This window comes from Culicoides brevitarsis, chromosome 3, assembly GCF_036172545.1.
Source record: "Culicoides brevitarsis isolate CSIRO-B50_1 chromosome 3, AGI_CSIRO_Cbre_v1, whole genome shotgun sequence".
NCBI lineage: Eukaryota > Metazoa > Arthropoda > Insecta > Diptera > Ceratopogonidae > Culicoides > Culicoides brevitarsis.
The window spans coordinates 16,766,674-16,778,237 of NC_087087.1; the positions used below are offsets into that span (position 1 = coordinate 16,766,674).

The 11,564-nt window shown below is 23.9% G+C and overlaps 2 protein-coding genes and 1 non-coding gene across 3 annotated transcripts; all 3 read left to right on the forward strand.

Moving 5' to 3' along the window:
• Positions 1-1,621: 1,621 nt before the first annotated feature.
• On the forward strand, positions 1,622-1,708 carry Trnay-gua (transfer RNA tyrosine (anticodon GUA)). Its single transcript is given in 2 exon segments — positions 1,622-1,657; positions 1,673-1,708. It is a non-coding gene; the product is annotated as a tRNA-Tyr (tRNA).
• A 1,487-nt stretch (positions 1,709-3,195) lies between these two features.
• On the forward strand, positions 3,196-6,939 carry LOC134836034 (facilitated trehalose transporter Tret1-like). Its single transcript, XM_063851156.1, has 4 exons — positions 3,196-3,460; positions 4,369-4,620; positions 4,714-5,270; positions 6,462-6,939. The coding sequence occupies exons 1-4, from the start codon at positions 3,232-3,234 to the stop codon at positions 6,843-6,845; spliced, it is 1,422 nt and encodes a 473-aa protein (XP_063707226.1). The 5' UTR covers positions 3,196-3,231; the 3' UTR covers positions 6,846-6,939.
• Positions 6,940-7,089: 150 nt separating this feature from the next.
• On the forward strand, positions 7,090-10,217 carry LOC134834589 (leucine-rich repeat-containing protein 15-like). Its single transcript, XM_063849317.1, has 2 exons — positions 7,090-8,030; positions 9,666-10,217. Exons 1-2 carry the CDS (start codon positions 7,132-7,134, stop codon positions 10,207-10,209), a joined length of 1,443 nt encoding a protein of 480 aa, XP_063705387.1. The 5' UTR covers positions 7,090-7,131; the 3' UTR covers positions 10,210-10,217.
• Positions 10,218-11,564: the final 1,347 nt, after the last annotated feature.

An 11,564-nucleotide genomic window follows, 5' to 3' on the forward strand; every position in this document is an offset into this window, starting at 1 on the left:
ATTACCTTTAAAACATGCCAAAAACAGAATAAAACCAACAGACAAATAATATTACAGAAAAACAAAACAAAAATATGAATATTAAATATTATAATAGGAACTAAGTTAACATTTATAAGTAGAAAAAAAAGTTTTTATGTTCAAGAATTTTTTATTTAAATTTTTTTAAGTAAAATGAGTCGATAAATGAACACAAAATGTTAACAAATCAAATATACGAGAAATTTTAAATTAATTTTTTGGAATTAGTTGTTGCTGTAAATTAGTGAAAAAAAATGCTAGTTAACATGTAGATTTTTTTAGAGGATTTTTAGATGAAAAAAATAATTAAAAAGAAGGTCTAAGAAGGCAAAATTTAAAATTCTTACTTAAAAATTAAATTTATTGAAAAAATTTTAAAAGAATTTTAATTAATAAAATGTTTGTAAAAATTTACATTTTTTAAGCTAATTACCGCTACCTAATTATTATTTTTTTTCTTTTGAAAAAATTTTTTATTTTAAATAATTTTATTAGTTGAGAAAAAATCAACGATAAATTATTAGAATTTATTTTAAGTTAATTTCATAAATTATATTTTTTAAAAATTATAAAATTTAATTTAAATTAAATTTAATTTAAATTTTTTAATTTAATTTAAAATTAAATTTGAAATTAAACAATTATTAAATAAAAAATTTAAATTAAAATAAATTATATTTTAAATGAAATTAAATTTTAATATTAAAATCAATTAAATTTTAAAATTAAATTTTGCCTTCAAATAACCTTCGAAAAACGATTAATATTTAAAAAAATATATAATTTTTACTAAAGTACAATCATTTTAATTAAACAATCAAGAAATCATCAACATTTTAAACGAAAAAAAATTAATTTCATTGAAACGAAAACTTATCAAAGAAAAAATTAACAGAAAGACGACAGAATCCGTCATCAATATCGATGTCTATTTTATTGGAAGTTATTTTAGCACAAAAATAAAACCGGTCTAGCCACGGAAGACCTAAAATAAAATAAAAATTAGCAAAAAAAAGTAAAAATATGATATATGCGTGTTATTGTTGATGTTGTTTGTTAATGTTATATCATACAATTAATTATTATATTATATACATTGTTGTCTAAAAAATAAATGTTACAACATTAGATGATAATATTTAACCCCCATCTGCAAAGGAAATCTATATGAAAGAAACCCATTACAATAAAAAATATAAAATTAAAATAAATTAAATAAAAAAAATAATTAAATTATGCAACTAGTCAAGAAACGAATGATGTGATAGATATTTTCGGAATAAAATTTGAGAAAAAATGTGCGAAAAATAAAAGTATTAATTTAAGAATAAATAAAAATAAATATTTAATATAAAAAATAAATAAAATAAAATAAAAAATAAATTATTAAAAAATAAGAAAAAAAAATTAACAACAACAATGTAACTTATGAATGAATAAATGTGTACCTCGTTTATTGAATGAACGGTTTTTCAATGCATTTCATGTACTTGTACGGAGAATGAAGGCACATGTCACATACCTATGTAAACTCTCACGCTCTACATAGCAGCTGTACGTCCCCTTTGAAATACGCTGTTTGCCCGTGTCTTTTCATATCCCGCTCTTAGCTCAATGGTAGAGCGAGTGACTGTAGACTGTTAAAGTAGTAATCACTAGGTTGCTAGTTCGATTCTGGCAGAGCGGAGATGAGGGCGATGGCCCATTTTTTTGTTTAATTTTTTTATTATTTTATTTATTTATTTATTTTTTATTTTATTGTATTTAAAAATTTATAAATCTTTATTTTATTTTTTTTTATTAAATATTTTATTTTTTTATAAACTTTTTATTCATTTTTTGTTATTTTTTTTTATTTATTTTTTAATTAATAAAAAAAAATATTTATTTTTATTTAATTTCTTAATTTTTTTAAAATTTTATTTATTTATTTAATTAACTTATTTTTCAATTCAAAATAATTAAATTAATTTTTTTATTTTTTTTTTAAAATTTTTTTTTTTTATTTTTGTTTTCTTATTAAATTATTTTATATTTTTCAATCAATTAGGTAACGAATTAATTAATTTTTTTTTATAAATTTTAATATTTTTAATTTTGTTTTATTGTTGATTTTTTTTTTAATTTAATTTATTATTTTTATTTTTAATTAATTTAATTTTATTTTATTTTTTTTTTTTTAATTTTTTTTTAATTTTTATTTCATTTTTTTTTATATTTTTATTTTTTTTATTATTAATTTTTAATTTTTTTTTTTTCTGTATTTTTTAAAATTATTTTTGTATTTTTTTAATACAATTTATTTTTTTTTTTTTTTTAATTTAATATTATTTTTAATTTTTTTTTTTTTATTTTTTTTTAATTTTTTTTTAATTTTTTTTTTTTTTTAATTATTTTTATTTTTTTATTATTATTTTTTTTTTTTTTAATTTTGTTTATTTTTAAATTTCTTAATTAATTTTTTCAAAATTTAATTTTTTTTATTTTTTAGGTAAAATTAACGGACCTGTAAACTTGGTTCTACCATAGAAAAAAAATTTTTTAAAATTTAATTTATTTTTTTTTATTTTTTTTATTTTTTATTATTAATTATTTATTTTTTTTAATTATTTATTTTTTATTTAATTTTAATTTTTTTTCTATTTTTTCTATTCTATTAATTAAAATTTTTTAATTTTATTTATTTATTGTTTATTTAATTTAATTTTTTTTTTTAAAATTTAAATTTTAAATTTTTAATCTTATTTTTTATTTTATTTTTTAAAATTATTTTAATATATTGATTTTTTTTTATTTCAATAAATTTTATTATAATTATTTATTTTTCGCTAATTGAACTAATTACTTTAAATTTTTTTTTCATTATCACGGAAGTTGTCTCACGCGTCAGCATGCAAATTATTTATTTATATTTACAAATGTTATTATTTTTCTTTTATCAACATGGCACAAAAAGGTCATAAATCCTAATCTTAGTACTTTGCTTCGACTACAATAACGCTACTAATAACGATGATTTTATTACTACAAGAGGCGTTTTTGATTTCATTGTTATGATAAAGAGCGCGAGTTTGACCGACAGCGAAATAAAAAACCGTCACATACACTCACGTTCCGATTATATTTTTGCTTCTTTTTATGTGCGATTAATTTAATATTTTTGTGTGGTGACGCGACTCAGTGCATTTTTAATCCGCGTGACGAACAGACATGTCGTCGGACGAAGAAAATTCCGCAAAAAAAGCGTCAAATAAAGAGGTCCTCACGGGAGTGATCGTGAGTATTGCGAGTGTGGCAGCGGGAACGGCGATAGCATGGAGTTCGCCCGTGAATCCGAAATTGAGTGAAGATACGTTGCATGATACACCTTTGGATCGGGTGGCGACGGAAATTGAAAAATCCTGGATTGGGTCGTTGGTGGCTTTGGGGGCGTTTATCAGTGAGTTTTAGTGAAGTTCCTAAAAATTAATTAAAAAAAATTATTAAAAAATTAAAAATAAAAGAAATTTAAAAATTATTTAAAAAAAAGTGTGAATAAAAATCAATTTTTAATTTCATTTAAAATATAAAGTCAAAAAAAAAATTAAAAATTAAAAAAATATTTAAAAAAAAATAAAAAATTGAAAGTTTTAAATTGAAAAAAAGATTTAATAAAAAAATAAAATAAAATAATTTAATAAATAAAAATTAATTTAATTAAAATAATATTTTAATAAATAAAAATTAATTTAATTAAAACATTGAACATCGAAATTGAATTTAAAAAAAAAATTAAAAACAACAAAAATTAAATTAAAAAATTAAAAAGTGAAAAAATATCCAATTAAAAAAAAATATGTATTAAATACCTATTAAAAAATAAATTAATTAAATTTTTAATTTAAAAAATATTTTTAAATAAATTAAAATAATTTAGATGAAAAACATTAAAATTTCAATAAATGAATAAAAACTTTAAAAAGAGAAAAATTAAATGTTTAAGTATGTAAAAAAAAAAAATTTAAATTAAAAAAAAACAACAACAAAAACTAAAACTAATAATTGAATTAAAAATTAAAAAAAAATAAATTTAGTTTTAAAACAAAATAAAAATAAATTAGATATAAAAAAATATTTTAAATTAATTCGATTAAAAAAATATAATTCGGAATTGAATTTAAAAAAATTAAAAAATAAAAAAATTTTTTTTTAATAAAATTTAAAATATAAATAAATTTTAAAAAAAATTAAAAAAATTTAAATTAAAAAATTTTAAAAAAAAAAAAAAATAAAAAAAAAAAAAAAAAAAAAAAAAAAAAAAAAAATTAAAAAAAAAATCAAAAAATATTTTTTTTTTTAAATTTTCAGCACCTTTCATTGCTGGACCACTCTCCGACAAAATTGGTCGAAAATGGACATTACTCAGCAGTGCAATTTTCTTCATCCTTTCATTCATTTTACTTCTCACGACACGCAGCGTCACCCAAATCTACATCGCTCGCTTGATCCAAGGATTCGGCGTTGGCTTCGTAATGACCGTGCAACCCATGTACATTGGCGAAATCGCCTCCGATGCCGTTCGCGGTGCCCTTGGCTCATTGATGCAATTATTTATTACAGGTTCGATTAAAAAAAAACATTTAAAATATTCCGTCTTATCAATTTTTGTTATTAATTGATAAACAACTCACACAACGAAAATATTTTTTTTAGTTGGAATTTTGTACGTTTACGTTATCGGTCCGTACAACACGTACTACGAGCTTCAATGGGCTTGTCTGGCAATTCCCATCGTATTTTTCGCCACATTCTTCTTCATGCCCGAAAGTCCGAATTATCTCATCAGTCGGGGACGCAAAGATGACGCCACCAAAGCTCTCGTTTTTTTGCGCGGGAAAAAACCGGAAGAAGTTCAGGAGGAAATTTCCGTGTTGGAGAAGAATATTCAGCTGGCGATGGAAAAAGCGGGCTCGTATGTCGATGTTTTCCGTGGAAAGGCGAATACGAAAGCTTTGACGATCAGTGTGGGACTTTGTGTGTTCCAACAATTGTCTGGGATTAATGCCGTTTTGTTCTACACGCAAGATATCTTCTTGAAAGCCGTGGGAAAAAGTGGCGAAAGTACGCATGGAGCACCAGATTCGGCTTTGTCGACAATTATTGTGGGTGCTGTGATGATGGGAGCTTCGGGAGTGACGCCGTTGATTGTCGATCGACTGGGACGGAAAGTTTTGTTGCTATTTTCGGCAGCTGGAATCGTTGTGGCTTTGGTGAGTTTCCTAAAAATGAAAAAATTGAAGAGTTTTAACCAAAATTGGATTTTTTTCACAAAATTTTACCAATTTTAAGATAAATTTTTACATAAATCAAATTTTTAAAGCCTTTAAAAGCTCAAATATTAAAATTTTGCATGAAAAGTTAAAACATTTAAAAAGTTAGACTAAAAAGGTCACGTTTGTAAAATATTTTTTTTGTCCAAAATTTAATTTTTCGAGCCTTTATTCGTCAAAAAATACTTTTGATTTTGAAAAAGCATAAAAAATTATTTTTCTTAAAAAAAATTCAAAATTTCGTCAAATCAAAAATTATATTTTTACCATCAAAAATTATATTTTTGGTAAATTTTTCACAAAAATTTTAGTTTTTTAAGTTCTAGACGACATAACTTATTTTTTGGTAAAAATTTAATTTTTTATAAAATATTTTGACAGATGTCAGAAAATAAACAGTTAAAATTTGACATCTGTCAAACCTTTTCCCGAAAAATTAATTGACCGAATATATTTAAGGCTTAAAATTTACTAAAAAAAACTTAAATTTTAGTAAAAAATCATGAAATTTTGTAAAAAATTTGACAGTTCAAATTTTGACAGCTGTCAAACTTTTGCCCAAATTTAGTTTTTTGAAGTTCAAAAGATCAAAAATTAATTATTTTCGTAAAAACTGACTCAAAAAGATAGAATTTTGTAAAAAAAATAGGCAACTGTCAAAAATTTGACATTTAAAAATGTGACATCTGTCAATCACAAATATGATATTTGTAAAATTTTTCATTAAAATTTTAGTTTTTGAAGTTCTAGAAGACATAACCAATTTTTTTTTGGTAGAAATTTAATTTTTAAATAAAAATTTTGACAGATGTCAGAAACTAAACAGTTAAAAATTTGACATATAAAAATGTGACATCTGTCAAAATTTTTAGAATTGAGAGTTTTTTAAATTTTAAAGGTCAAAAACTCATATTTTTTTTTATACAAACGAAAAAAAATCTAGTAAAAAATTTTGACATTTATCCGAAAATTTGACAGTGAAAAATATGACATCTGTCAAATATTTTTGCGAAAACTCAAATTTTGAAGTTTTTCATATCAAAACTTCTTCATTTTGGTCAAAAATAGAATTTCTAATGAAAATTTTTGAAACTTTCTAACTTTTTAATACGAATTCCTCCAAATTTTCAGGGTTTTCTCGGCTTATTCTTCATGCTGGACGCCCACAACTACGAAATCGTGCAATCTCTCGGCTGGCTACCGGTCACCGCGCTAATTGTCTTTGTCATCGTTTACTGTTTCGGCTTCGGACCGTTACCGTGGGCCGTTATGGGTGAAATGTTCTCGGCCGAAATCAAGTCCAAGGCCTCTGCAGTTGTCGCTGGCAGCTGTTGGTTCCTCGGTTTTTGCGTCACGCTCGGATTTGAACCTTTGGACACCGCTTTGGGCACGCATTGGGCCTTTTGGTTGTTTGGAATTTGCAGCGCCGGCGGATTTATCTTCGTGCTGTTGATCGTTTTCGAGACAAAAGGCCTGACATCGCAGCAAATTCAAGACAAACTGAATGGATTGTGATTTTAAAAAAAATTAAAAATCGAATTTACTCTTTAAACAAAAATTATTAAATAGAAATAAATGTTCTTAAAGCACCAAAAGAGAGAGAAAACGAAGCGCAATGAACCGTATGATGTAGAATTTACGATGATTCCCCTAAAAAAACTGTGACGCGACTAAAAATAACTCACCATATGTTCCGCTCTCTCTGTTTTCTTCCCATTAATTAATTTGTTTCTCAGAATTTTAGTCAGTCACTCACGAAACTTGCATCTTTTCGGATGATTTTTACGACAAAAAATCCAAAATGACGTCTTTTTCGCGTCTCTTTTTGCTTCTTATCTCACTTACCTTTATCACGGCGAACGATTTCGACTGTCCCCATGACTGTGAATGTCGCACGGGCCTCAATAACTTCCATATTTTGTGCAAAAACAACGGCATCGATCAGTTTGGCATGGAATTTTACAACATGGAACCTGGCGAAATTTCCCAAAATCGACAAATGTTGCGCCTAATTTGCTACACAAAGAACGATTTTTACGAATTTCTGCCGGAACTGAAGTTAAACCCGTACATCCAGATCACTTTTTACAATTGCGACATAAATCAGACGAGTATTCGTCGCCTGGAGGTCCGTTTGTTCGAAGATCACCAAGAAAACCTCTTAAACTTGGAAGTCACGAGCAATCACTTCTTCATGCTGAGCGGCTTCGAAAAATTACCGCATTTGGAGATGCTGGCATTTTTTTACAACAACATCGAGAACATTGATCCGAAATTGCTGCATCCGATGACGAATTTACGCCGCTTGTACTTCATTCACAACAATGTCACGTATTTGCCGTCAAAGCTGCTGAAGAATAATCGGCGACTCGAGAAAATTACGATCGAGGAGCCGACGTTGCAGGAACTGCCGGATGCGTTTTTGTCGAATTTTCCGAACCTGAATTACGTGGAGATTGAATGTCGGCTGGAATATTTGTCGGAAAATTTATTTAGAGGCAGTAAATCGATTGAAAAGTTGTTTATAAGGTACAATGATTTGTGGAAGATACCAATTGATGTGTTTGTGGATCAGGAAAATTTGACGGATTTGTCGTTGAAGAGTAATTATTTGAAGATTTTGCATGAAGGAGTGTTCAGGAACTTGAAAAAGCTGTCGAATTTGGATCTCAGCAAGAATCAGTTGAGGAATGTTTCAGAGTGAGTTGATATTTTTTTCAATATTTTTATTATTTGTTTATTAATGTAAAAAATTAATTAAATAATTTTTATTTAAATTTTTATTTTTTTATTTTTTATTTAATTTTTATTCATTTATTTTTTTTTTTATTTTTCAAGTTTTTATTATATTTTTTAATTTTCATTTAAAAAAAATTTATTTTGAACTTTTTGTAAAAACTTTTTTAAAATGATTATTATTTTTTTTAAATAAAAAAAAAAATTATAAATTTTGATTTTTCCAAAATTTTTTAACAGTTATTTGTCATTAATCAATATTTTAGTTGATTTTATTCAGATTTGATAATTTAAAATTTATCTCAGAGTATTTCAAGTTAAAAATTTAAACAAAAAAAAAATTAAAAATAAATCAATTTAACTGATGATTTTTTTTAATATTTATAAATTAATGAATATTTAATATTTAATAAAAAATTCGTTAAAAATTAATTTTTTTTAAATTTTAAAATTTCTTTAAAAAATATGAAAAAGATCAAAAACTTTTAAAATTTTTAAGCATTTTTTTTTTATTTTGCCCCATTTTTTCGAATTTTTGGTAAATTCTAGGGCATATTCAAAAAGTTAAAAAAAAAAAAAAATTTGGAGCGGCCTTTCTTTGAATATAATTTTTTTGATTATTTTCTGATATAATTTTTTTTTATTTATTTTTTATCGATTTTTAAAGTTTTTATTTATTTATTAATTTTTTTCAAAAATTTTTATTTTTATTTTCCAAAGCTTTATTAATTTTTGATTTAAAATTTGAAATTGAAGAAAATTAAATTCAAAATAAATAAAAATTTTAAAATATTCTTAAAAAAAAATAATGTTAAAAAAAAAAAATCATTTCAAATTTTTCAATGTGACCGCTTTGGGTTATGTTTTGACTTTTATTTATTTATTAATTTTTGAAAAAAAAAAATCATTTCAAATTATTAAAATGTTTGAATTTTTTTTTATAAAAAAAATAAATTTTAATTTTTTCAACAATATTTATTAACCGTTTTTTTTTTAATTTTAAAATTTCTATTTTTTATTTTTTTCAACAATATTTTTTTTAATAATTTTTTAATTAATAATTTTTATTTTTAATTTTATTAATTTTCAAAAATTTTTATTTTAATTTATTTTATTTAAATATTATTTTTTTTAATTTTTATATTAAAATGATTTTTTTTCAAAATGATTTAATTTTTTTTTATTTAAAGCATTTTTTATTTTTTTTTCTAAAATTTTTAATTATTTGGAATCAATTCTAGAATATTCTTAAAATTTTTTATTTCTTCAAATTTTTTTTAAATATAAATTTTTGATTAAATTCTAAAATTTTTTAAAATTTTTTCAGTATTACATAATTTTAATAAATTTGCAAATAATTCTTTACTTCTTTATTATATTATTATTTTTTTAATTTTTAATAATTTAAAAAAAATAAAATTTTCAAAACAAATTTTTTTTTATTAATTAATTTCAAATATTTATTATTTTTTAAAAAATTTTTATTTTAATTATAAATTGAATATTTTAAATATTTATTTATTTTTAATTTTGTATTTAAAGAAGTAACTTTAAAATTTTTCATAATTTTTTTAAAATTTAATTTTAATTTTTTTTCAGAAATTTATTTGCCGGCTTAATCAACCTCGAAGTCCTCAATTTACGTGACAACCAAATTTACACCATTGCGTCTTCCGCATTTGCTCAAAACCCGTTAATCCGTTATCTCAACCTCGAACAGAACGAAATCTCGCTCGCAGTGGGCAACAACTCCATGTTCGCTCCCCTAAAATATTTGAAGAAACTTTATCTCGCCAATAACGAGATCACCGAGTTCCATTTCAACTGGCTGGCCAAAAAATTCCATTTTGAGTTCCTCGATTTGACAAACAACAAAATCGAAAAATTAAACCTAAAAGAGCTGCCAGTGAATCCGATCCAGGATGCGTCGAAGGGAGTCACAATCGACCTCGGGAATCACAAAGTGAACGAAATGTCAGTGCCGGAACACAATATCGACTTGTACGCGTATGCACCAATGGAGTTAATTAGTTACACGGTGAAAATGGCCTACAATGTGCATCTGGAGGAGTTTTTCAATGTCACGGCGGAGGATGTCGTGAAGCGATTTATTACCTTTGACTATTACAATAAAAACCAATAAATTATTTTTTTGAGGAAATTTTCGTGTTTGGAGCAGAATAAACTCTTCCGCAAAGCTAATTAAGAGTTGAAAGTCGCATTCTTTGTGTGCAATCGTTGCTCAAATCATCATTAGTAATCATCGTATTGCATGACGCGCGATGATATCAAAAGCTTTTGTTGTGAAAATGTCAATTTTGTCGTGTAAATTCTACTTTTACTTTGTCTGATAAAAATTTAATGACAATTTTTTTTTATGAGCGGAATAATGACCAGTCATGACTTGGATTTATTGAACAATGTTATTAGCCATCAGTAGTTTTATGTGGAAATTAGGTGTGAAATTTACAGTATGAGTAAAGAATTTATGAAAACGATTATTATTGATGATAGCAATTTTTTAAATTTATGAAAAATTTGACTCATCGATCAACTGAAAGTCAATTTTTCAAAGAAATCTACAAAATTTTGTCAAATAGTAAAAATAAACGTTGCCGGTTTTCCTGCTTTTGAAAAATTTGCTGACCGAAACCCTAATTATAGTATCAAAAAATGCAAAACATGAATTTCCAGTTTAAATTCAGATAAAAATAATCAAATCGCAGTTGAAAAATTTAAAAGGATTAGTTTCCAAAGTAGGTACTTCAAAGCTACTTTGTGGAGTGTACTACTATATTTATCGAAAATAAACACTTAATTGATTAATGATCAAGTACTCGGCAACGATTATAATAGCGTTACCCGTAAGCTTCGTTCTATGTACCCTTTGAATTTTTTTTTAAAGCAGAAATTCACCTTGAAATTATGCAATCAATTTTACTTTTAGAAAATACTAAAGAAATGTTGCCACTATTTTTTTTTCATTTTAGGTTCTAATTTTTCTAAAAATAATCTAAATAGGTTGTTGAAGCTAGATACTAAGAAGAATAAGCTAGAAAATCTCAATTTCGTTACAATATTCATAAAAATTTGTAAGTCCAAATTTTGTACTTTCTTAACCTCAAAATCTATACAAATTTTGAAACGAAATAACTCAAATTCTACTTCACAAAACTTTTCGATTTTTTTGAAGTGTGTCAGGTTTCGCTGAAAGAAGGTTTAGGAACAGATAAATTGGTACGACTAATGGAAAAATTCGTGGAAAATTAAGAAATTTTCTCAAATATGGCATGTAAGATTTATTGCATACCTCGACATATTCCATTTTACATATTTACAGTAAATCTTCCAAAATGGAAACCCAAAATTAAAAAAAAAATAATTTTTTTTTATAAAAACTTTTAATTGATGGCCAATTTCACTAAATTTTACAATAAATTATGTCAAAATTTCATATTTTTTTTAATGAGAAATCTTAAAATTATGATTTCATTTGAA